The 25,861-nt window shown below is 56.8% G+C and overlaps 1 protein-coding gene across 1 annotated transcript in view; it reads right to left on the bottom strand.

The window, feature by feature from the left end:
* The window catches only part of LOC144676681 (vacuolar fusion protein MON1 homolog B-like), a 40,603-nt gene extending 15,033 nt beyond the window's left edge, over window positions 1–25,570 (bottom strand). The window contains exons 1-4 of the mRNA XM_078537041.1: window positions 25,459–25,570; window positions 16,045–16,236; window positions 10,722–10,856; window positions 9,073–9,471 (exon numbers count right to left, since the gene is read on the bottom strand). Of these exons, the coding sequence (XP_078393167.1) occupies window positions 9,073–9,471; window positions 10,722–10,856; window positions 16,045–16,236; window positions 25,459–25,570 (838 nt within the window). The remainder of the gene's footprint in view (window positions 1–9,072; window positions 9,472–10,721; window positions 10,857–16,044; window positions 16,237–25,458) is intronic.
* Between the last annotated feature and the right edge of the window lie 291 nt (window positions 25,571–25,861).

The raw sequence follows: 25,861 nt of genomic DNA, 5'->3' as shown, positions 1-25,861 counted from the left end.
TTCTATATATAAACCCCCCGAACCCCTCGATTAGACTCCAGTCTGTAACTCACTCCCGGGTATCTGTTATTCTATATATAAATCACCCCGAACCCCTCGATTAGATTCCAGTCAGTAACTCACTTCCGGGTATCTGTTATTCTATATATAAACCCCCCTGAACCCCTCGATTAGATTCTAGTCAGTAACTCAATCCCGGGAATCTATTATTCTATATATAAACCCCCCTGAACCCATCGATTAGATTCCAGTCAGTAACTCACTCCCAGGTATCTGTTATTCTATATATAAACCCACCTGAACGCCTCGATTAGATTCCAGTCAGTAACTCACTCCCGGTTATCTGTTATTCTAAATATAACCCCCCCAAACCCCTCGATTAGATTCCAGTCTGTAACTCACTCCCGGGTATCTGTTATTCTATATATAAACCACCCAAACACCTCGATTAGATTCCAGTCTGTAACTCACTCCCGGATATCTGTTATTCTATATATAAACCACCCCGAACCCCTCGATTAGATTCCAGTCTGTAACTCACTCCCGGGTAACTGTTATTCTATATATAAACCCCCCGAACCCCTCGATTAGATTCCAGTCTGTTACTCACTCCCGGGTATCTGTTATTCTATATATAAATCACCCCGAACACCTCGATTAGATTCCAGTCTGTAACTCACTCAAAGGAATCTATTATTCTAAATATAAACACCCCAAATTCCTCAATTAGAGTTTAGTCAGTAACTCACTCCTGGGTATCTGTTATTCTATATATAACCCCCCCGAACCCCTCGATTAGATTCCGGTCTGTAACTCACTCCCAGGTATCTGTTATTCTATATATAAACCCCCCGAACCCCTCGATTAGACTCCAGTCTGTAACTCACTCCCGGGTATCTGTTATTCTATATATAAATCACCCCGAACCCCTCGATTAGATTCCAGTCAGTAACTCACTTCCGGGTATCTGTTATTCTATATATAAACCCCCCTGAACCCCTCGTTTAGATTCTAGTCAGTAACTCAATCCCGGGAATCTATTATTCTATATATAAAGCCCCCTGAACACATCGATTAGATTCCAGTCAGTAACTCACTCCCAGGTATCTGTTATTCTATATATAAAACACCCCGAACGCCTCGATTAGATTCCAGTCTGTAACTCACTCCCGGGTATCTGTTATTCTATATATAAACCTCCCCCCCCCGAACCCCTCGATTAGATTCCAGTCTGTAACTCACTCCCGGGTATCTGTTGCTCTATATATAAACCACCCCGAACCCCTCGATTAGATTCCAGTCTGTAACTCACTCCCGGGTATCTGTTATTCTATATATAAACCCGGCCGAATCCCTCGATTATATTCCAGTCTGTAACTCACTCCCAGGTATCTGTTATTCTATATATAGACCCCCGAACCCCTCGATTAGATTCCAGTATGTAACTCACTCCCGGGTATCTGTTATTCTATATATAAACCCCCCGAACCCCTCGATTAGATTCCAGTTTGTAACTCACTCCCGGGTATCTGTTATTCTATATATAAACCCCCCCCGAACCCCTCGATTAGATTCCAGTCTGTAACTCACTCCCGGGTATCTGTTATTCTATATATAAACCCCCCGAACCCCTCGATTAGATTCCAGTCTGTAACTCACTCCCGGGTATCTGTTATTCTATAGATAAACCCCCCCGAACACCTCGATTAGATTCCAGTCTGTAACTCACTCCTGGGTATCTGTTATTCTATATATAAACCCCCCAAACCCCTCGATTAGATTCCAGTCTGTAACTGACTCCCGGGTATCTGTTATTCTATATATAAACCCCCCGAACCCCTCGATTAGATTCCAGTCTGTAACTCACTCCCGGGTATCTGTTATTCTATATATAAACCACCCGAACCCCTCGATTAGATTCCAGTCTGTAACTCACTCCCGGATATCTGTTATTCTATATATAAACCACCCCGAACCCCTCGAATAGATTCCAGTCTGTAACTCACTCCCGGGTAACTGTTATTCTATATATAAACCCCCCGAACCCCTCGTTTAGATTCCAGTCTGTTACTCACTCCCGGGTATCTGTTATTCTATATATAAATCACCCCGAACCCCTCCATTAGATTCCAGTCTGTAACTCACTCAAAGGAATCTATTATTCTAAATATAAACACCCCAAATTCCTCAATTAGAGCTTAGTCAGTAACTCACTCCCGGGTATCTGTTATTCTATATATAACCCCCCCGAACCCCTCGATTAGATTCCGGTCTGTAACTCACTCCCGGGTATCTGTTATTCTATATATAAACCCCCCGAACCCCTCGATTAGACTCCAGTCTGTAACTCACTCCCGGGTATCTGTTATTCTATATATAAATCACCCCGAACCCCTCGATTAGATTCCAGTCAGTAACTCACTTCCGGGTATCTGTTATTCTATATATAAACCCCCCTGAACCCCTCGATTAGATTCTAGTCAGTAACTCAATCCCGGGAATCTATTATTCTATATATAAACCCCCCTGAACCCATCGATTAGATTCCAGTCAGTAACTCACTCCCAGGTATCTGTTATTCTATATATAAACCCACCTGAACGCCTCGATTAGATTCCAGTCAGTAACTCACTCCCGGTTATCTGTTATTCTAAATATAACCCCCCCAAACCCCTCGATTAGATTCCAGTCTGTAACTCACTCCCGGGTATCTGTTATTCTATATATAAACCACCCCGAACACCTCGATTAGATTCCAGTCAGTAACTCACTCCCGGTTATCTGTTATTCTATATATAAACCACCCCGAACCCCTCGATTAGATTCCAGTCTGTAACTCACTCCCGGGTATCTGTTATTCTATATATAAATCACCCCGAACCCCGCGATTAGATTCCAGTCAGTAACTCACTCCCGGGTATCTGTTATTCTATATATAAACCCGCCCCACCCAGAACGCCTCGAATAGATTCCAGTCTGTAACTCACTCCCGGGTATCTGTTGCTCTATATATAAACCACCCCGAACGCCTCGATTAGATTCCAGTCTGTAACTCACTCCCGGGTATCTGTTATTCTATATATAAACCTCCCCCCGCCGAACCCCTCGATTAGATTCCAGTCTGTAACTCACTCCCGGGTATCTGTTGGTCTATATATAAGCCACCCCGAACCCCTCGATTAGATTCCAGTCTGTGACTCACTCCCGGGTATCTGTTATTCTATATATAAACCCCCCGAACCCCTCGATTAGATTCCAGTCTGTAACTCACTCCCGGGTATCTGTTATTCTATATATAAACCCGGCCGAATCCCTCGATTATATTCCAGTATGTAACTCACTCCCGGGTATCTGTTATTCTATATATAAACCCCCGAACCCCTCGATTAGATTCCAGTCTGTAACTCACTCCCGGGTATCTGTTATTCTATATATAAACCCCGCGAACCCCTCGATTAGATTCCAGACTGTAACTCACTCCCGGGTATCTGTTATTCTATATATAAACCACCCCGAACCCCTCGATTAGATTCCAGTCTGTAACTCACTCCCGGGTATCTGTTATTCTATATATAAACCTCCCCGAACCCCGCGATTAGATTACAGTCTGTAACTCACTCCCGGGTATCTGTTATTTTACATATAAACCCCCCGAATCCCTCGATTAGATTCCAGTCTGTAAATCACTCCCGGGTATCTGTTATTCTATATATAAACCCCCCGAAGCGCTCGATTAGATTCCAGTCTGTAACTCACTCCGGGGTATTTGTTATTCTATATATAAAACCTCCCGAACCCCTCGATTAGATTCCAGTCTGTAACTCACCCCCGGGTATCTGTTATTCTATATATAAATCACCCCGAACCCCTCAACTAGATTCCAGTCTGTAACTCACTCCCGGTTATCTGTTATTCTATATATAAACCACCCCGAACCCCTCGATTAGATTCCAGTCTGTAACTCACTCCCGGGTATCTGTGATTCTATATATAAACGACCCCGAACTCCTCGATTAGATTCCAGTCTGTAACTCACTCCCGGGTATCTGTTATTCGATATATAAATCACCCCGAACCCCGCGATTAGATTCCAGTCAGTAACTCACTCCCAGGTATCTGTTATTCTATATATAAATCACACCGAACCCCTCGACTAGATTCCAGTCAGTAACTCAATCCCGGGAATCTGTTATTCTATATATAAATCCCCCTGAACCCATCGATTAGATTCCAGTCTGTAACTCACTCCCGGGTATCTGTTATTCTATATATAAACACCACCTGAACCCATCGATTAGATTCCAGTCAGTAACTCACTCCCGGGTATATGTTATTCTATATATAAACCCCTCCGAACCCCTCGATTAGATTCCAGTCTGTAACTCACTCCCAGGTATCTGTTATTCTATATATAAACATGCCCCACCCAGAACGCCTCGAAAAGATTCCAGTCTGTAACTCACTCCCGGGTATCTGTTGCTCTATATATAAACCACCCCGAACGCCTCAATTAGATTCCAGTCTGTAACTCACTCCCGGGTATCTGTTATTCTATATATAAACCTCCCCCCCCCGAACCCCTCGATTAGATTCCAGTCTGTAACTCACTCCCGGGTATCTGTTATTCTATATATAAACCACCCCGAACCCCTCGATTAGATTCCAGTCTCTAACTCACTCCCGGGTATCTGTTATTCTATATATAAACCCCCCGAACCCCTCGATTAGATTCCAGTCTGTAACTCACTCCCGGGTATCTGTTATTCTATATATAAACCCGGCCGAATCCCTCGATTAGATTCCAGTCTGTAACTCACTCCCGGGTATCTGTTATTCTATATATAAACCCCCGAACACCACGATTAGATTCCAGTCTGTAACTCACTCCCGGGTATCTGTTATTTTTTAAATAAACCCTCCCGAACCCCTAGATTAGATACCAGTCTGTAATTCACTCCCGGGTATCTGTTATTCTATATATAAACCCCACCGAAATGCTCGATTAGATTCCAGTCTGTAACTCACTCCCGGGTATCTGTTATTCTATATATAAACTCCCCGAACCCCTCGATTAGATTGCAGTCTGTAACTCACTCCCGGGTATCTGTTATTCTATATATAAACCCCGCTGAACTCCTCGATTAGATTCCAGTCTGTAACTCACTCCCGGGTATCTGTTAGTCTATATATAAATCCCCCCGAACCCCTCGATTAGATTCCAGCCTGAAACTCACTCCCGGGTATCTGTTATTCTATATATAAACCTCCCCGAACCCCGCGATTAGATTACAGTCTGCAACTCACTCCCGGGTATCTGAAATTTTATATATAAACCCCCCGAATCCCTCGATTAGATACCAGTCTGTAACTCACTCCCGGGTATCTGTTATTCTATATATAAACCCCCCGAACCCCTCGATTAGATTCCAGTCTGTAACTCACTCCCGGGTATCTGTTATTCTATATATAAACCCCCCGAAACCCTCGATTAGATTCCAGTCTGTAACTCACCCCCGGGTATCTGTTATTCTATATATAAATCACCCCGAAGCCCTCGACTAGATTCCAGTCTGTAACTCACTCCCGGTTATCTGTTATTCTATATATAAACCCCCCCGAACCCCTCGATTAGATTCCAGTCTGTAACTCACTCCCAGGTATCTGTTATTCTATATATAAACATGCCCCACCCAGAACGCCTCGAAAAGATTCCAGTCTGTAACTCACTCCCGGGTATCTGTTGCTCTATATATAAACCACCCCGAACGCCTCAATTAGATTCCAGTCTGTAACTCACTCCCGGGTATCTGTTATTCTATATATAAACCTCCCCCCCCCGAACCCCTCGATTAGATTCCAGTCTGTAACTCACTCCCGGGTATCTGTTATTCTATATATAAACCACCCCGAACCCCTCGATTAGATTCCAGTCTCTAACTCACTCCCGGGTATCTGTTATTCTATATACAAACCCCCCGAACCCCTCGATTAGATTCCAGTCTGTAACTCACTCCCGGGTATCTGTTATTCTATATATAAACCCGGCCGAATCCCTCGATTAGATTCCAGTCTGTAACTCACTCCCGGGTATCTGTTATTCTATATATAAACCCCCGAACACCACGATTAGATTCCAGTCTGTAACTCATTCCCGGGTATCTGTTATTTTTTAAATAAACCCTCCCGAACCCCTAGATTAGATACCAGTCTGTAATTCACTCCCGGGTATCTGTTATTCTATATATAAACCCCACCGAAATGCTCGATTAGATTCCAGTCTGTAACTCACTCCCGGGTATCTGTTATTCTATATATAAACTCCCCGAACCCCTCGATTAGATTGCAGTCTGTAACTCACTCCCGGGTATCTGTTATTCTATATATAAACCCCGCTGAACTCCTCGATTAGATTCCAGTCTGTAACTCACTCCCGGGTATCTGTTAGTCTATATATAAATCCCCCCGAACCCCTCGATTAGATTCCAGCCTGAAACTCACTCCCGGGTATCTGTTATTCTATATATAAACCTCCCCGAACCCCGCGATTAGATTACAGTCTGCAACTCACTCCCGGGTATCTGAAATTTTATATATAAACCCCCCGAATCCCTCGATTAGATACCAGTCTGTAACTCACTCCCGGGTATCTGTTATTCTATATATAAACCCCCCGAACCCCTCGATTAGATTCCAGTCTGTAACTCACTCCCGGGTATCTGTTATTCTATATATAAACCCCCCGAAACCCTCGATTAGATTCCAGTCTGTAACTCACCCCCGGGTATCTGTTATTCTATATATAAATCACCCCGAAGCCCTCGACTAGATTCCAGTCTGTAACTCACTCCCGGTTATCTGTTATTCTATATATAAACCCCCCCGAACCCCTCGATTAGATTCCAGTCTGTAACTCACTCCCAGGTATCTGTTATTCTATATATAAACCCGCCCCACCCAGAACGCCTCGAATAGATTCCAGTCTGTAACTCACTCCCGGGTATCTGTTGCTCTATATATAAACCACCCCGAACGCCTCGATTAGATTGCAGTCTGTAACTCACTCCCGGGTATCTGTTATTCTATATATAAACCACCCCGAACGCCTCGATTAGATTCCAGTCTGTAACTCACTCCCGGGTATCTGTTATTCTATATATAAACCACCCGAACCCCTCGATTAGATTCCAGTCTGTAACTCACTCCCGGATATCTGTTATTCTATATATAAACCACCCCGAACCCCTCGATTACATTCCAGTCTGTAACTCACTCCCGGGTAACTGTTATTCTATATATAAACCCCCCCGAACCCCTCGATTAGATTCCAGTCTGTTACTCACTCCCGGGTATCTGTTATTCTATATATAAATCACCCCGAACACCTCGATTAGATTCCAGTCTGTAACTCACTCAAAGGAATCTATTATTCTAAATATAAACACCCCAAATTCCTCAATTAGAGTTTAGTCAGTAACTCACTCCCGGGTATCTGTTATTCTATATATAACCCCCACGAACCCCTCGATTAGATTCCGGTCTGTAACTCACTCTCGGGTATCTGTTATTCTATATATAAACCCCCCGAACCCCTCGATTAGACTCCAGTCTGTAACTCACTCCCGGGTATCTGTTATTCTATATATAAATCACCCCGAACCCCTCGATTAGATTCCAGTTAGTAACTCACTTCCGGGTATCTGTTATTCTATATATAAACCCCCCTGAACCCCTCGATTAGATTCTAGTCAGTAACTCAATCCCGGGAATCTATTATTCTATATATAAACCCCCCTGAACACATCGATTAGATTCCAGTCAGTAACTCACTCCCAGGTATCTGTTATTCTATATATAAACCCACCTGAACGCCTCGATTAGATTCCAGTCTGTAACTCACTCCCGGGTATCTGTTATTCTAAATATAACCCCCCGAAACCCCTCGATTAGATTCCAGTCTGTAACTCACTCCCGGTTATCTGTTATTCTATATATAAACCACGCCGAACCCCTCGATTAGATTCCAGTCTGTAACTCACTCCCAGGTATCTGTTATTCTATATATAAACCCCCCGAACCCCATGATTAGATTCCAGTCTGTAACTCACTCCCGGGTATCTGTTATTCTATATATAAACCACCCCGAACCCCTCGATTAGATTCCAGTCTGTAACTCACTCCCGGTTATCTGTTATTCTATATATAAACCACCCCCGAACGCCTCGATTAGATTCCAGGCTGTAACTCACTCCCGGGTATCTGTTATTCTATATATAAACCCCACCGAACCCCTCGATTAGATTCCAGTCTGTAACTCACTCCCCGGTATCTGTTATTCTATATATAAACCCCCTGAACCCCTCAATTAGATTCCAGTCTGTAACTCACTCCCGGGTATCTGTTATTATATATAAACCCCCCCGAACCCCTCGATTAGATTCCAGTCTGTAACTCACTCCCGGGTATCTGTTATTCTATATATAAACCACCCCGAACCCCTCGATTAGATTCCAGTCTGTAACTCACTCCCGGGTATCTGTTATTCTATATATAAACCACCCGAACCCCTCGATTAGTTTCCAGTCTGTAACTCACTCCTGGGTATCTGTTATTCTATATATAAACCACCCCGAACCCCTCGATTAGATTCCAGTCTGTAACTCACTCCCGGGTATCTGTTATTCTATATATAAACCCCCCGAAACCCTCGATTAGATTCCAGTCTGTAACTCACTCCCGGGTATCTGTTATTCTATATATAAACCCCCCCGAACCCCTCGATTAGATTCCAGTCTGTAACTCACTCCCGGGTATCTGTTATTCTATATATAAACCCTCCCGAACCCCTCGATTAGATTCCAGTCTGTAACTCACTCCCGGGTATCTGTTATTCTATATATAAACCCCCCACCGAAGCCCCTTGATTAGATTCCAGTCTGTAACTCACTCCCGGGTATCTGTTATTCTATATATAAATCCCCCACCGAAGCCCTTGATTAGGTTCTGGCCCAGAGTTGGCCCCTGGGAGTAGGTTTCGGGCCTAGCCGCCGCTCGTTGACATGGCGACGCTCTTACCTGATTGGATCGAGCGGATGACGTTGTTGCCGTCCTGGACGAAGGAGACAAGTGCCATCATCACCCCCATGGTGGAGGAGAGCGCCTCCTCGTTGCCGTAGCGGGAGTAGATGGGCTTCCCCGCCTCGCTCAGCACAAAGACGTGTTTGCGGTGGGCCCGCCAGCTGTCGGCCGTCACGTCCTCGTTGCGGTGGGAGGGGGCCGGAGGCGGGGCGGGGCCCCCGGGCTCCGAGGGGAAAGCCGGGCCCGGCCGGAACTCGCCCGGGTCGTCCGCCGCGGATGCAGTGTCGCCGGCCGGACCGCCGGAGTCAGAGAGGCCCTGCCCACCGCCATCGTCCTCGTCGTCGCCGTGTCGACCTCGGGCCGCTCGGTCAGCGCCCGGGCTCGCGAGGGACCCGCCTGGAAAGAGGGGAGGGGGGAGAGGAACACAAACAGGTTTTAGTTCGGGAGGGGGGCCGGGTGCCATCAACATGTCAACAACCCCCCATTCACCGGGCGATCACCTCAGTCTGAGGTAACGGGGTCGTGAGAGCTCGTCAGTGTCACACAGGAACAGGAGGAGCCCATTCAGCCCCTCTCGAGCCTGTTACACAGGAACAGGAGGAGCCCATTCAGCCCCTCTCGAGCCTGTTACACAGGAACAGGAGGAGGCCCCATTCAGCCCCCCTCTCGGGCCTGTTACACAGGAACAGGAGGAGGCCCATTCAGCCCCTCTCGAGCCTGTTACACAGGAACAGGAGGAGGCCATTCAGCCCCCCTCTCGAGCCTGTTACACAGGAACAGGAGGAGGCCATTCAGCCCTCCTCTCGAGCCTGTTACACAGGAACAGGAGGAGGCCATTCAGCCCCCCTCTCGAGCCTGTTACACAGGAACAGGAGGAGGCCATTCAGCCCTCCTCTCGAGCCTGTTACACAGGAACAGGAGGAGGCCATTCAGCCCCTCTCGAGCCTGTTACACAGGAACAGGAGGAGGCCATTCAGCCCCCTCCTCGAGCCAGTTACACAGGAACAGGAGGTCCATTCAGCCCCTCTCGAGCCTGTTACACAGGAACAGGAGGAGGCCATTCAGCCCCTCTCGAGCCTGTTACACAGGAACAGGAGGAGGCCATTCAGCCCCTCTCGAGCCTGTTACACAGGGACAGGAGGAGGTCCATTCAGCCCCTCTCGAGCCTGTTACACAGGAACAGGAGGTCCATTCAGCCCCTCTCGAGCCTGTTACACAGGAACAGGAGGAGGCCATTCAGTCACTCCACGATCGATTGCATCTTAACCCCCATTTCCCGGGTTCCCCGATTGAGAACAATCCATCGCTCTCCATCTCCCGTCGATCACTATCTCGGGAGAGGGGTGGGAGGGGAGAGTTCCGGATTCCCACTCCCCTCTGTGTGAAGCAGTGTTTCCTGTCATCACCCCTGAAGGGCCTGGCTCTCGTTTTAAGACATGGTCCCCTCATTCTCGACTCCCCCATAACCCAACGCCAGAGCAAACAGTTTATCTCGATCGAATCTCACGCCCTCGATCAGATACCCCCACAACCTTCGACACTGGAGAGGACAGAAGGCCAGGTCGTGCTCGGACACCTCCTCGGAACTTAACCCGTTCAGCCCCGGTATCACTCTGCCGGGCTCTAGGTCCCGCCCCCGGCCTCACCTGCAGCCGTCTCTTCCCCCAGACCCTCGGCAGAGCTCGGGAGAGGGGGCTCGGCAGTGGGAGGGGTCTCCCCGAGGCCTACCCCTCCTTCCTCACTCCTCAGTCTCTCGTCTTCCATCCCAGCATCTTGGCAACCTGCACGAAGACACAAGCCGACTATTAACCAGAGAGGGAGAGACAGAGAGAGGGAGAGACAGAGAGAGGGAGAGACAGAGAGAGGGAGAGACAGAGAGAGGGAGAGACAGAGAGAGGGAGAGACAGAGAGAGGGAGAGACAGAGAGAGGGAGAGACAGAGAGAGGGAGAGACAGAGAGAGGGAGAGACAGAGAGAGGGAGAGACAGAGAGAGGGAGAGACAGAGAGAGGGAGAGACAGAGAGAGGGAGAGACAGAGAGAGGGAGAGACAGAGAGAGGGAGAGACAGAGAGAGGGAGAGACAGAGAGAGGGAGAGACAGAGAGAGGGAGAGACAGAGAGAGGGAGAGACAGAGAGAGGGAGAGACAGAGAGAGGGAGAGACAGAGAGAGGGAGAGACAGAGAGAGGGAGAGACAGAGAGAGGGAGAGACAGAGAGAGGGGAGAGACAGAGAGAGGGAGAGACAGAGAGAGGGAGAGACAGAGAGAGGGAGAGACAGAGAGAGGGAGAGACAGAGAGAGGGAGAGACAGAGAGAGGGAGAGACAGAGAGAGGGAGAGACAGAGAGAGGGAGAGACAGAGAGAGGGAGAGACAGAGAGAGGGAGAGACAGAGAGAGGGAGAGACAGAGAGAGGGAGAGACAGAGAGAGGGAGAGACAGAGAGAGGGAGAGACAGAGAGAGGGAGAGACAGAGAGAGGGAGAGACAGAGAGAGGGAGAGACAGAGAGAGGGAGAGACAGAGAGAGGGAGAGACAGAGAGAGGGAGAGACAGAGAGAGGGAGAGACAGAGAGAGGGAGAGACAGAGAGAGGGAGAGACAGAGAGAGGGAGAGACAGAGAGAGGGAGAGACAGAGAGAGGGAGAGACAGAGAGAGGGAGAGACAGAGAGAGGGAGAGACAGAGAGAGGGAGAGACAGAGAGAGGGAGAGACAGAGAGAGGGAGAGACAGAGAGAGGGAGAGACAGAGAGAGGGAGAGACAGAGAGAGGGAGAGACAGAGAGAGGGAGAGACAGAGAGAGGGAGAGACAGAGAGAGGCAGACAGAGAGAGGCAGACAGAGAGAGGCAGACAGAGAGAGGCAGACAGAGAGAGGCAGACAGAGAGAGGCAGACAGAGAGAGGCAGACAGAGAGAGGCAGACAGAGAGAGGCAGACAGAGAGAGGCAGAGGGAGAGAGGGAGAGGGAGAGAGGGAGACAGAGGGAGAGAGGGAGACAGAGGGAGAGAGAGCGACAGAGGGAGAGAGAGCGACAGAGGGAGAGAGAGCGACAGAGGGAGAGAGAGCGACAGAGGGAGAGAGAGCGACAGAGGGAGAGAGAGCGACAGAGGGAGAGAGAGCGACAGAGGGAGAGAGAGCGACAGAGGGAGAGAGAGCGACAGAGGGAGAGAGAGCGACAGAGGGAGAGAGAGCGACAGAGGGAGAGAGAGCGACAGAGGGAGAGAGAGCGACAGAGGGAGAGAGAGCGACAGAGGGAGAGAGAGCGACAGAGGGAGAGAGAGCGACAGAGGGAGAGAGAGCGACAGAGGGAGAGAGAGCGACAGAGGGAGAGAGAGCGACAGAGGGAGAGAGAGCGACAGAGGGAGAGAGAGCGACAGAGGGAGAGAGAGCGACAGAGGGAGAGAGAGCGACAGAGGGAGAGAGAGCGACAGAGGGAGAGAGAGCGACAGAGGGAGAGAGAGCGACAGAGGGAGAGAGAGCGACAGAGGGAGAGAGAGCGACAGAGGGAGAGAGCGACAGAGGGAGAGAGCGACAGAGGGAGAGAGCGACAGAGGGAGAGAGCGACAGAGGGAGAGAGCGACAGAGGGAGAGAGAGCGACAGAGGGAGAGAGAGCGACAGAGGGAGAGAGAGCGACAGAGGGAGAGAGAGCGACAGAGGGAGAGAGAGCGACAGAGGGAGAGAGAGCGACAGAGGGAGAGAGAGCGACAGAGGGAGAGAGAGCGACAGAGGGAGAGAGAGCGACAGAGGGAGAGAGAGCGACAGAGGGAGAGAGAGCGACAGAGGGAGAGAGAGCGACAGAGGGAGAGAGAGCGACAGAGGGAGAGAGAGCGACAGAGGGAGAGAGAGCGACAGAGGGAGAGAGAGCGACAGAGGGAGAGAGAGCGACAGAGGGAGAGAGAGCGACAGAGGGAGAGAGAGCGACAGAGGGAGAGAGAGCGACAGAGGGAGAGAGAGCGACAGAGGGAGAGAGAGCGACAGAGGGAGAGAGAGCGACAGAGGGAGAGAGAGCGACAGAGGGAGAGAGAGCGACAGAGGGAGAGAGAGACAGAGGGAGAGAGAGACAGAGGGAGAGAGAGAGACAGAGGGAGAGAGAGAGACAGAGGGAGAGAGAGAGACAGAGGGAGAGAGAGAGACAGAGGGAGAGAGAGCGACAGAGGGAGAGAGAGAGACAGAGGGAGAGAGAGAGACAGAGGGAGAGAGAGAGACAGAGGGAGAGAGAGAGACAGAAGGAGAGAGAGAGACAGAAGGAGAGAGAGAGACAGACGGAGCCAGAGAGAGACAGACGGAGCCAGAGAGAGACAGACGGAGCCAGAGAGAGACAGACGGAGCCAGAGAGAGACAGACGGAGCCAGAGAGAGACAGGCGGAGCCAGAGAGAGACAGGCGGAGCCAGAGAGAGACAGACGGAGCCAGAGAGAGACAGACGGAGCCAGAGAGAGACAGACGGAGCCAGAGAGAGACAGAGGGGCTGGAGGAGGTTACAGGGATAGGGAATGGTGTAGGGGCTGGAGGAGGTTACAGAGATACTGAGGGTTGTAGGGGCTGGAGGAAGTGACAGAGATAGGGAGGGTTGTAGGGGCTGGAGGTGGTTACAGAGATACAGAGGGGTGTAGGGACTGGAAGAGGTTACAGAGATAGGGAGGGTTGTAGTGGCTGCAGGAGTTTACACAGATAGGGAGGGGTGTAGGGGCTGTAGGAAGCTACAGAGATAGGGAGGGGTTTAGGGGTGGAGGAGGTTACAGAGATAGGGAGAGGTTTAGGGGTGATGGAGGTTACAGAGATAGGGAGGGTTGTAGGGGCTGGAGGAGGTTACAGAGATAGGGAGGTTTGTGGGGGCTGGAGGAGGTTACAGAGATAGGGAGGGTTGTAGGTGATGGAGGAGGTTACAGAGATAGGGAGGGTTGTAGGTGATGGAGGAGGTTACAGAGATAGGGAGGGGTGTAGGGGCTGGAGGAGGTTACAGTGATAGGGAGGGGTGTAGGGGCTGGAGGAGGTTACAGAGATAGGGAGGGTTGTATGGGCTGGAGGAGGTTACAGAGATAGGGAGGATTGTAGGGGCTAGAGGAGGTTACAGAGATAGGGAGGGGTTCAGGGGTGGAGGAGGTTACAGAGATAGGGAGGGTTGTAGGGGCTGGAGGTGGTTACAGAGATAGGGAGGGTTGTCGGGGCTGGAGGAGGTTACAGAGATAGGGAGGTTTGTGGGGGCTGGAGGAGGTTACAGAGATGGGGAGGGTTGTAGGTGATGGAGGAGGTTACAGAGATAGGGAGGGTTGTTGGGGCTGGAGGAGGTTACAGAGATAGGGAGGGGTGTAGGGGCTGGAGGAGGTTACAGAGATAGGGAGGGTTGTAGGTGATGGAGGAGGTTACAGAGATAGGGAGGGTTGTAGGGGCTGGAGGAGGTTACAGAGATAGGGAGGGGTGTAGGGGCTGGAGGAGGTTACAGTGATAGGGAGGGGTGTAGGGGCTGGAGGAGGTTACAGAGATAGGGAGGGGTGTAGGGGTTGGAGGAGGTTACATAGATAGGGAGGGGTGTAGGGGCTGGAGGAGGTTACAGAGATAGGGAGGGTTGTATGGGCTGGAGGAGGTTACAGAGATAGGGAGGATTGTAGGGGCTAGAGGAGGTGACAGAGATAGGGAGGGGTTCAGGGGTGGAGGAGATTACAGAGATAGGGAGGGTTGTAGGGGCTGGAGGAGGTTACAGAGATAGGGAGGGTTGTAGGGGCTGGAGGAGGTTACAGAGATAGGGAGGGTTGTAGGGGCTGAACAACTGAAGCATAACCTCCCTACTTTTGTATTCAGTTCCCCTCGCAATAAACGATAACATGATATGAGCATTCCTGATGACCTGCTGTACCTGCACACGCACCTTCTGTGATTCATGCACCAGGACACCCAGATCCCTCTGCACCTCAGAGCTCTGCAACAGATCCCTCTGCACCTCAGAGCTCTGCAACAGATCCCTCTGCGCCTCAGAGCTCTGCAACAGATCCCTCTGCGCCTCAGAGCTCTGCAACAGATCCCTCTGCACCTCAGAGCTCTGCAACAGATCCCTCTGCACCTCAGAGCTCTGCAACAGATCCCTCTGCACCTCAGAGCTCTGCAACAGATCCCTCTGCACCTCAGAGCTCTGCAACACATCCCTCTGCGCCTCAGAGCTCTGCAACAGATCCCTCTGCACCTCAGAGCTCTGCAACACATCCCTCTGCGCCTCAGAGCTCTGCAACAGATCCCTCTGCACCTCAGAGCTCTGCAACAGATCCCCCTGCGCCTCAGAGCTCTGCAACACATCCCTCTGCGCCTCAGAGCTCTGCAACACATCCCTCTGCACCTCAGAGCTCTGCAACAGATCCCTCTGCACCTCAGAGCTCTGCAACACATCCCTCTGCGCCTCAGAGCTCTGCAACAGATCCCTCTGCGCCTCAGAGCTCTGCAACAGATCCCTCTGCGCCTCAGAGCTCTGCAACAGATCCCTCTGCGCCTCAGAGCTCTGCAACAGATCCCTCTGCGCCTCAGAGCTCTGCAACAGATCCCTCTGCACCTCAGAGCTCTGCAACAGATCCCTCTGCGCCTCAGAGCTCTGCAACAGATCCCTCTGCGCCTCAGAGCTCTGCAACAGATCCCTCTGCGCCTCAGAGCTCTGCAACAGATCCCTCTGCGCCTCAGAGCTCTGCAACAGATCCCTCTGCGCCTCAGAGCTCTGCAATCCCTCCCCATTCAGATCATAAGCTTCTCTCTTATTCCTCCAGCCAAAATGGACGACCTCAGCACATCCCCACATCGCGCCTCCCATTTGCCAGATCTTAACCCATCTCCGTCACCTTGCCGCCTCCTCACGTCCTCTTCACCATTGACTATCCTACCGATCTGTGCGTCGCCAGTACATTTAGCCGCCGTTCCCTTCGTCGGGTCATTTATCTGCAGGGGGTGTCGCTGGCCCCAGTTCAGGTGGAGGGGCTTTCGCGGGGAGGGCGCGGTTACCTGCAGTCCGGGTGGGTCCCGCTGTCGGCTCGTCCTGGCGTGGTGGGGAAGGATTCGTCGTGTCCCTGTTCATCTCTTGGCGCGCTGTGGCTGTCGGCTTGGCATGGTGAGCGCTGGCATCCCCGCGCCGGTCAGTGCAGAGTGGCAGGGGGCTGGGGACAACAAAAAAAAAGGGTTCAAAACTATTCAAAACTGGAGGGAGAGTTTAACTTTCAGCTCGGACCTGCCCAGACCTACCTACACCCCAACCCCCCCGACACACACACAAAGCCCCTGCTGCATCTCTCCCTCTTCCAGGAGGGGAGCGGGTGGGGGGGAGGGGAGCGGGTGGGGGGGGGAGGGGAGCGGGTGGAGCTGGGTTGGGGGAGGGGAACGGGTGGGGGAGGGGAACGGGTGGGGGAGGGGAGCGGGTGGGGTGGGGGGGGAGGAGAGCGGGGGGAGGGGAGCGGGTGGAGCTGGGTTGGGGGAGGGGAACGGGTGGGGGAGGAGAGCGGGGGGAGGAGAGCGGATGGAGCTGGGTTGGGGGAGGGGAACGGGTAGGGGAGAGGGGAGCGGGTGGGGGAGGGGAGGGGAGCGGGTGGAGGGGAGGGGAGCGGGTGGGGGGGAGGGGGAGGGGAGCGGAGCAGGTGGGAGAGGGGAGGGGAGCGGGTGGGGTGCAGGGGAGCGGGTGGGGGGAGGGGAGGGGAGCGGGTGGGGGGGGAGGGGGAGCGGGTGGGGGGAGGGGAGGGGAGCGGGTGGGGGGAGGGGAGGGGAGCGGGTGGGGGGGAGGGGGGGGGAGCGGGTGGGGGGGAGGGGAGGGGAGCGGGGTGGGGGGAGGGGAGGGGAGCGGGGGGGGGGGAGGGGAGGGAGCGGGTGGAGCTGGGTTGGGGGAGGGGTGAGGCTGGGGGAGGGGAGAGGGTGGGGGAGGGGAGAGGAGAGGGTGGAGCTGGGTTGGGGGAGGGGTGAGGCTGGGGGAGGGGAGAGGGTGGGGGAGGGGAGAGGGTGGGGGAGGGGAGAGGGTGGGGGAGGGGAGAGGGTGGGGGGGAGGGGAGGGGAGAGGGTGGGGGGGAGGGGAGGGGAGAGGGTGGGGGGGAGGGGAGGGGAGAGGGTGGGGGGGAGGGGAGGGGAGCGGGTGGGGGGGAGGGGAGGGGGGGGTGGGGGGGAGGGGAGGGGAGCGGGTGGGGGGGAGGGGAGGGGAGCGGGTGGGGGGAGGGGAGGGGAGCGGGTGGGGGGGAGGGGAGGGGAGCGGGTGGGGGGAGGGGAGGGGAGCGGGTGGGGGGAGGGGAGGGGAGCGGGTGGGGGGGAGGGGAGGGGAGCGGGTGGGGGGAGGGAGGGGAGCGGGTGGGGGGGAGGGGAGGGGAGCGGGTGGGGGGGAGGGGAGGGGAGCGGGTGGGGGGGAGGGGAGGGGAGCGGGTGGGGGGAGGGGAGGGGAGCGGGTGGGGGGGAGGGGAGGGGAGCGGGTGGGGGGGGGAGAGGGAGCGGGTGGGGGGGAGGGGAGGGGAGCGGGTGGGGGGAGGGGAGGGGAGCGGGTGGGGGGGAGGGGAGGGGAGCGGGTGGGGGGGAGGGGAGGGGAGCGGGTGGGGGGGAGGGGAGGGGAGCGGGTGGGGGGGAGGGGAGGGGAGCGGGTGGGGGGGAGGGGAGGGGAGCGGGTGGGGGGGAGGGGAGGGGAGCGGGTGGGGGGGAGGGGAGGGGAGCGGGTGGGGGGAGGGGAGGGGAGCGGGTGGGGGGGAGGGGAGGGGAGCGGGTGGGGGGGAGGGGAGGGGAGCGGGTGGGGGGGAGGGGAGGGGAGCGGGTGGGGGGAGGGGAGGGGAGCGGGTGGGGGGGAGGGGAGGGGAGCGGGTGGGGGGAGGGGAGGGGAGCGGGTGGGGGGGAGGGGAGGGGAGCGGGTGGGGGGAGGGGAGGGGAGAGGGTGGGGGGGAGGGGAGGGGAGAGGGTGGGGGGGAGGGGAGGGGAGAGGGTGGAGCTGGGTTGGGGGAGGGGTGAGGCTGGGGGAGGGGAGAGGGTGGGGGAGGGGAGAGGAGAGGGTGGAGCTGGGTTGGGGGAGGGGTGAGGCTGGGGGAGGGGAGAGGCTGGGGGAGGGGAGAGGGTGGGGGAGGGGAGAGGGTGGGGGAGGGGAGAGGGTGGGGGAGGGGAGAGGGTGGGGGAGGGGAGAGGGTGGGGGAGGGGAGAGGGTGGGGGAGGGGAGAGGGTGGGGAGGGGAGAGGGTGCGGGGGAGGGGAGGGGAGGGGAGCGGGTGGGGGGGGAGGGGAGGGGTGCGGGTGGGGGAGAGGGGAGGGGTGAGGGTGGGGGGGAGGGGAGCTGGTAGAGCTGGGTTGGGGGAGGGAGAGGGTGGAGGTGGGTTGGGGGTGGAGAAAGGGAGGGGGAGGGGAGAGGGTGGGGGAGGGGAGAGGGTGGAGCTGGGTTGGGGAGGGGAGAGGGTGGAGCTGGGTTGGGGAGGGGAGAGGGTGGAGCTGGGTTGGGGAGGGGAGAGGCTGGGGGAGGGGTGAGGCTGGGGGAGGGGTGAGGCTGGGGGAGGGGTGAGGCTGGGGGAGGGGTGAGGCTGGGGGAGGGGTGAGGGTGGAGCTGGGTTGGGGAGGGGAGAGGCTGTGGGAGGGGTGAGGCTGGGGAGGGGTGAGGCTGGGGGAGGGGTGAGGCTGGGGGAGGGGAGTGGGTGGAGCTGGGTTGGTGGAGGGGAGCGGGTGGGGGAGGGGAGCGGGTGGGGGGGAGGGGAGGGGAGCGGGTGGGGGGAGGGGAGGGGAGCGGGTGGGGGGGAGGGGAGGGGAGCGGGTGGGGGGGAGGGGAGGGGAGCGGGTGGGGGGAGGGGAGGGGAGCGGGTGGGGGGGAGGGGAGGGGAGCGGGTGGGGGGAGGGGAGGGGAGCGGGTGGGGGGGAGGGGAGGGGAGCGGGTGGGGGGGAGGGGAGGGGAGCGGGTGGGGGGGAGGGGAGGGGAGCGGGTGGGGGGGAGGGGAGGGGAGCGGGTGGGGGGGAGGGGAGGGGAGCGGGTGGGGGGGAGGGGAGGGGAGCGGGTGGGGGGAGGGGAGGGGAGCGGGTGGGGGGGAGGGGAGGGGAGCGGGTGGGGGGGAGGGGAGGGGAGCGGGTGGGGGGAGGGGAGGGGAGCGGGTGGGGGGGAGGGGAGGGGAGCGGGTGGGGGGGAGGGGAGGGGAGCGGGTGGGGGGGAGGGGAGGGGAGCGGGTGGGGGGGAGGGGAGGGGAGCGGGTGGGGGGGAGGGGAGGGGAGAGGGTGGGGGGGAGGGGAGGGGAGAGGGTGGAGCTGGGTTGGGGGAGGGGTGAGGCTGGGGGAGGGGAGAGGGTGGGGGAGGGGAGAGGAGAGGGTGGAGCTGGGTTGGGGGAGGGGTGAGGCTGGGGGAGGGGAGAGGCTGGGGGAGGGGAGAGGGTGGGGGAGGGGAGAGGGTGGGGGAGGGGAGAGGGTGGGGGAGGGGAGAGGGTGGGGGAGGGGAGAGGGTGGGGGAGGGGAGAGGGTGGGGGAGGGGAGAGGGTGCGGGGGAGGGGAGGGGAGGGGAGCGGGTGGGGGGGGAGGGGAGGGGTGCGGGTGGGGGAGAGGGGAGGGGTGAGGGTGGGGGGGAGGGGAGCTGGTAGAGCTGGGTTGGGGGAGGGGAGAGGGTGGAGGTGGGTTGGGGGTGGAGAAAGGGAGGGGGAGGGGAGAGGGTGGGGGAGGGGAGAGGGTGGAGCTGGGTTGGGGAGGGGAGAGGCTGGGGGAGGGGTGAGGCTGGGGGAGGGGAGAGGCTGGGGGAGGGGTGAGGCTGGGGGAGGGGTGAGGGTGGAGCTGGGTTGGGGAGGGGAGAGGCTGGGGGAGGGGTGAGGCTGGGGGAGGGGTGAGGCTGGGGGAGGGGTGAGGCTGGGGGAGGGGTGAGGCTGGGGGAGGGGAGTGGGTGGAGCTGGGTTGGTGGAGGGGAGCGGGTGGGGGAGGGGAGCGGGTGGGGGAGGGGAGCGGGTGGGGGAGGGGAGCTGGGTTGGGGGAGGGGAGCTGGGTTGGGGGAGGGGAGCTGGGTTGGGGGTGGGGGAGGGGAGCTGGGTTGGGGGTGGGGGAGGGGAGCTGGGTTGGGGGTGGGGGAGGGGAGCTGGGTAGGGGGTGGGGGAGGGGAGCTGGGTTGGGGGTGGGGGAGGGGAGCTGGGTTGGGGGTGGGGGAGGGGAGCTGGGTTGGGGTGGGGGAGGGGAGCTGGGTTGGGGGTGGGGGAGGGAGCTGGGTTGGGGGTGGGGGAGGGGAGCTGGGTTGGGGGTGGGGGAGGGGAGCTGGGTTGGGGGTGGGGGAGGGGAGCTGGGTTGGGGGTGGGGGAGGGGAGCTGGGTTGGGGGTGGGGGAGGGGAGCTGGGTTGGGCGTGGGGGAGGGGAGCTGGGTTGGGGGTGGGGGAGGGGAGCTGGGTTGGGGGTGGGCAGCGGGGAGCTGGGTTGGGGGAGGGCAGCGGGGAGGGCAGCGGGTGGGGGAGGGCAGCGGGTGGGGGAGGGCAGCGGGTGGGGGGGAGGGCAGCGGGTGGGGGAGGGCAGCGGGTGGGGGAGGGCAGCGGGTGGGGGGGGAGGGCAGCGGGTGGGGGGGGAGGGGAGCGGGTGGGGGGGAGGGGAGCGGGTGGGGGGGAGGGGAGCGGGTGGGGGGGGAGGGGAGCGGGTGGGGGGGGAGGGGAGCGGGTGGGGGGGGAGGGGAGCGGGTGGGGGGGGAGGGGAGCGGGTGGGGGGGGAGGGGAGCGGGTGGGGGGGGAGGGGAGCGGGTGGGGGGGAGGGGAGCGGGTGGGGGGGGAGGGGAGCGGGTGGGGGGGGAGGGGAGCGGGTGGGGGGGGAGGGGAGCGGGTGGGGGGGGAGGGGAGCGGGTGGGGGGGGAGGGGAGCGGGTGGGGGGGAGGGGAGCGGGTGGGGGGGAGGGGAGCGGGTGGGGGGGAGGGGAGCGGGTGGGGGGGAGGGGAGCGGGTGGGGGGGGAGGGGAGCGGGTGGGGGGGGAGGGGAGCGGGTGGGGGGGAGGGGAGCGGGTGGGGGGGGAGGGGAGCGGGTGGGGGGGGAGGGGAGCGGGTGGGGGGGGAGGGGAGCGGGTGGGGGGGGAGGGGAGCGGGTGGGGGGGGAGGGGAGCGGGTGGGGGGGGAGGGGAGCGGGTGGGGGGGGAGGGGAGCGGGTGGGGGGGGAGGGGAGCGGGTGGGGGGGGAGGGGAGCGGGTGGGGGGGAGGGGAGCGGGTGGGGGGGGAGGGGAGCGGGTGGGGGGGAGGGGAGCGGGTGGGGGGGAGGGGAGCGGGTGGTGGGGGAGGGGAGCGGGTGGGGGGGGAGGGGAGCGGGTGGGGGGGAGGGGAGCGATATCTCACCCTCACCCAGCATTCCCGAGCAGTTACTCCGAATGGCAAATATTGGCACCGGGACACCGGAGAGAACACTCCGCCCAGAGTGCCATCTCCCCTCACCCCCCCCCACCCCCACAACAACCCCCCTACTCGCACAACAACCCCCCTACCCGCACAACAACCCCCCTACCCGCACAACAACCCCCCCAAACCCTCCGTCCCCGGCCCTTTCCCACAGCCCCACTCTTCTCCCAGCCGTGAGATCTACGAGACCCTCCCGGGGTTGAAGCAGACGCAGGCGCCTCCTGCAGTGCTGCACTCCCTGCGCGCCGCACCATCGCGCAACGGCTAACCAGTCGCTGTGACCAGGTACAGCCCGCAGGCCCCCCTCTCCCTGACCCCACCAGCGGCCGACGGGCTTTTATAAATAGGGCCCTATTTCATATTGACACAGGCGGCCTGGGAGCGCATTTCCAGTCAGCACCACCCCGCCCCCCACGCCAATCAGTGTGTGCAAGGCGTGGGATCGGCCTGTGTGGCGAGACACGCTCGCCATCTCGCAAATATAGCAGGCGGGAGGCTGAAAATGGACTGTGGTCGGTGAGTGCCGGACAGAGACAGGCGAGAGGATGGACCGACGGCAGGCTTGCAGGACCCAGCACCCGGGGTTATTTATACCCATGACCACACGCACAGAGCCTCGGCGAGGCTTCAGCCTGCAGACATGACGCAAGGGCCCTTTCACTCAGCCGAGTGCGGCTTTAGCAGAGGCAGAGACTCAGCAGCGAGGGGGGAAACCAGCCCTGCCCCACACACACACACACACACACACACACACACACACGCAGAGAGAGAGGCTGGCTCTCTCTCTTTCCTGGGTCCCCCTCTGGAAGTCTGCCAAGTCCTGGGCTCTCCCACAAACGTACACGCGTACGAATCGGGGGGAGCAGCAGAGGGCCACTCGCCCACCCCCCTCCTCCTCGAGCCCGCTCCCTCGCTCCGCAAGACGGTGACTGTAACCTCAACCACGCGCTCTTTCACCCCCCTTGCGAATCGAGAATCTAGCTCGGCCTTACAAATGTTCAAAAGCTCTCGTTCCCACTGTCTTTCGAGGCGGGGGGCGGGGGGAGAGTTGCGAACACTCACGACTCTTGAGAGAAAACATTTCTCCTCACCTCCGTCTTAAATGGGCGACCCCTTATGTTTAAACAGTGACCCCCCCGCCCTCGTTCTAGATTCTCCCACAAGAGGAAACGTCCTCTCCCCGTCCCCACCCTGTCGAGACCCCCTCGGGATCTTATAGGCTTCAGTAAAGTCACCTCTCACTCTTCTAAACTCCAAGCGGAGACAAGCCCGGTCTGTCCAACCTTCCCTCATAAGGCAACCCCGCCCACTCCTGGTATTAGTCTGGTGAACCTGCTCTGAACAGCTTCCAATTTACATCCTTCCTTAAATAAGGAGACCAGTCCCATACGCAGCAGTCCTGTCCCCTCTTGCTGCCCGATCACAATCGACCGATGGGGAAAATTCAGAGCCAGGAATTTGCCAAGAAATTCCAGAGGTGCGAGGATTCTAGAGGAGTCATAATGGGGGACTTTAATATTCCGCAAATACCTCGGAAAAGGGCAGAGAAGTGGGGGGCGGGGGGAGTGTGCTCGGGAGAGTTTTCCACAGCAGCGTGTTTCCAGTCCAATGAGAAAGGAGGCGCTGCTGGACCCGGTTCTTGGGAATGAGGTGGGCCAAGCGGATTAAACATCAGTCGGTGAATGTTTACAGAAGAGCGATCATTGTACTATAAGGTTTAGGTTATGGGACAAGGGACAAACCAGGGTTAAAATGACAAGAGCAGGTCAGAGGCTGGGAATCCCGCGGAGAGTAACTCACCTCCTGACTCCCCCAAAGCCTGTCCACCATCTACAAGGCACAAGTCAGGAGTGTGATGGGATACTCCCCACTTGCTTGGATGAGTGCGGCTCCCACAACACTCAAGAAACTCAACACCGTCCAGGTCAAAGCAGCCCCCGCTCGATCGGTACCCCATCCACAAACATTCACTCCCTCCACCACCGACGCACAGGGGCAGCAGCGTGTGTACCATCTACAAGATGCACTGCAGCAACTCGCCAAGGCTCCTCTGACAGCGCCGCCCAAACCCACCATCTCTACCCACCTAGAAGGACAAGGGCAGCAGACACATGGGGAACACCACCACCTGCAAGTTCCCCTCCGAGCCACACTCACCACCCCGACTTGGAGATATATCGGCCGTTCCCTCACTGTCGCTGGGTCACAATCCTGGAACGCCCTCCCTAACAACGCTGTGGGCGTACCTACACCACATGGAATGCAGGCGGCTCACCACCGCCTTCTCAAGGGCAACTAGAGATGGGCAACATGCCAACAACACCCACATCCCGTGAATGAATTTTTAAAATTGTGACAGCGCCTATTTCAGTGTGTGGATTGAACGGGCCTGACTTAGGCAAATTAGAGTGAAGAATTGAGCAGGCAAAACACGAACTAAATAATGGGCTGTCTTGAAAGGGAACGGTTTGGGCGTCGTTGAGGTACATTCCCACGTGTGGGGGCAAAGGTGGGACAAACAAGTCCAGAGCTCTGTAGATGACGAAAGAGACAGATAGTAAGAGGAAGCAGAAATCAGGTGTCTACGACTGATATCAGGTTTGATAATCGGGTGACAACCAGGCAGAATGTGGAATTTTCGGAGGGTACATGATAAAAACAAATAGAAGCAAAGAGAGAGTATGAGAAGATTCTGGCAGCAAACATAAAAGAGCCTTCTAGACCCATATAAATAGTAAAAAGTTGATAAAAGGAGGAGTGGGGCCCATTATGGATCGAGAGGGATTTACACATGGGGGCAGGGACCATGGCTGAGGTATTAAACATATATTTGCCATCTACCTTCCCCAAGGAAGATGCTGCTACCCAGGTCACGGTGAACAAGGTCATTCAGACGCTGGAGGGGCTGAAAACTGATAAGGAGGAGGTATTAAGAGAATCTGGCTGTAGTTAAAGCTGATAAAGATGATGAGATGCATCCAAGGGCACTGAGGGAAGTCAGAGTGGGAAAAGCGGAGGCACTGGCAATAATTTTACAGCCTTCCTTAGGCTCGGGGTGGCGCCAGAGGACTGGAGAATTGCAAATGTTTGGAACAAGGGCGTTAGGACCAACCCAGCCAACGCAGGTTAAACTGCAGCTTAATCTCAGCGCTGGGGAACCTTCTAGAAACAATGATCCGGGGGCAAGATGAGCGGTCACTCGGGCAAACGTGGGTTAGTTATGGAGAGCCCAGCCCGCATTTGTTAAGGTCAAATCGTGTCCGACTAACCCGCTGGAGGTTTTTGAAGAGGCAGGAGAGGGTCGATGAGGGCGACCTTCTTGACGTGGTGAGCACGGGGCTTCCTAAAAGGCACTCGATTAAAAAAAACGTGTCGCCCCATAGGCTCGTGAGCCAAGTTAGAATTCACCACGGTTCACCAGGGGATAATTAGCAGGGGGTATCGCTAGCGGTCATGAGAAGCGACTGGGAATGAGCTCGCAAAGCAAAGGCTGCTGGGATACTTGGCGTATAATCGCTTAGGCCAGGGCACAGCGACAGCTACACGGTCGAAAGGTGCCCGGGGAGAGGGTCGGGCACGCGCCAGAAACCCGCGCGGGGGAGAGTCAGGGCCCAGAATAAGGATGGCTGCCACAGGGCCACCTACACTGGGGGCGGGCGTCTCCATAACCAGGTTCCCCACCGCCCCGGAAAGCCTCCAAAACAAAGCAGGAGGGCGTAGTAATATTGACAAATTCGTACCTGGGATTACATAGCAGGGTTAGCGCCCGAGTGCAGGAAACCAAAGGGAGAGGCTGGAAAGCGTTAGCAGCAGGGCCATCCCTCTCAGAGAGCGACAGAGACAACGACGTCGACTGGGGAGAGAAAGGACAGGGGCCCTGGGAGCACTCGTCTCAGGCAAATCCGTCCAACAACTGAGTCTGTTCGTCTTACAGGGATGCGACCAGGACAGGCCACGAGCACAATCTCGGACACTCTCTTCACGTGCAGTATAAATTGTTGTTTTCCCCTCATATTGGTAATTCTTGCAAAAAGTGTCCTGATGCGTCCAAGAGGAAAAGCTTTGACAGGTCTCCTTGTACAGCAAGTTCTGTCCTACCAAGCGACCATTTACAACTGGTAAGGCCAATGACAAAGCGTGCGCTCTTATCTAGATAAGGAACGAAGACCCAATCGCCACTCGTCCGTCCAGCGACCATCAGAGCCTCCATCGCAAGGGCTGAGACCGTCACTGACCAGCAGCCGAAGGGGCTTTGGTAATAGCAGCACCAGTTCTGACCAGTTGTAGCCAAGGCACATTGAATCTCACACTGGGACAAGAGTGGTTGTCGCCAGGGGGGGTCCCTGCAGGTCGGTGGGATCCAGGCAGCACAAACCGGGCCACCTTCACCAACCTGACCACAGCACGCATCGGACCTGGGGCTGTTGGAAAAAGCACGTGAGAAGCAACTAACCCAGGATTTTACAATGGTCCCAATACATTAAGAGCCCGTCTCCTCCCA

The sequence above is a fragment of the Cetorhinus maximus genome, unplaced genomic scaffold, assembly GCF_964194155.1.
Source record: "Cetorhinus maximus unplaced genomic scaffold, sCetMax3.hap1.1 HAP1_SCAFFOLD_1822, whole genome shotgun sequence".
In the NCBI taxonomy this organism is placed as follows: Eukaryota; Metazoa; Chordata; class Chondrichthyes; order Lamniformes; family Cetorhinidae; genus Cetorhinus; species Cetorhinus maximus.
The sequence above is the reverse complement of the archived record's forward strand: the minus strand, read 5'-3'. Positions and strand labels throughout refer to the sequence as shown.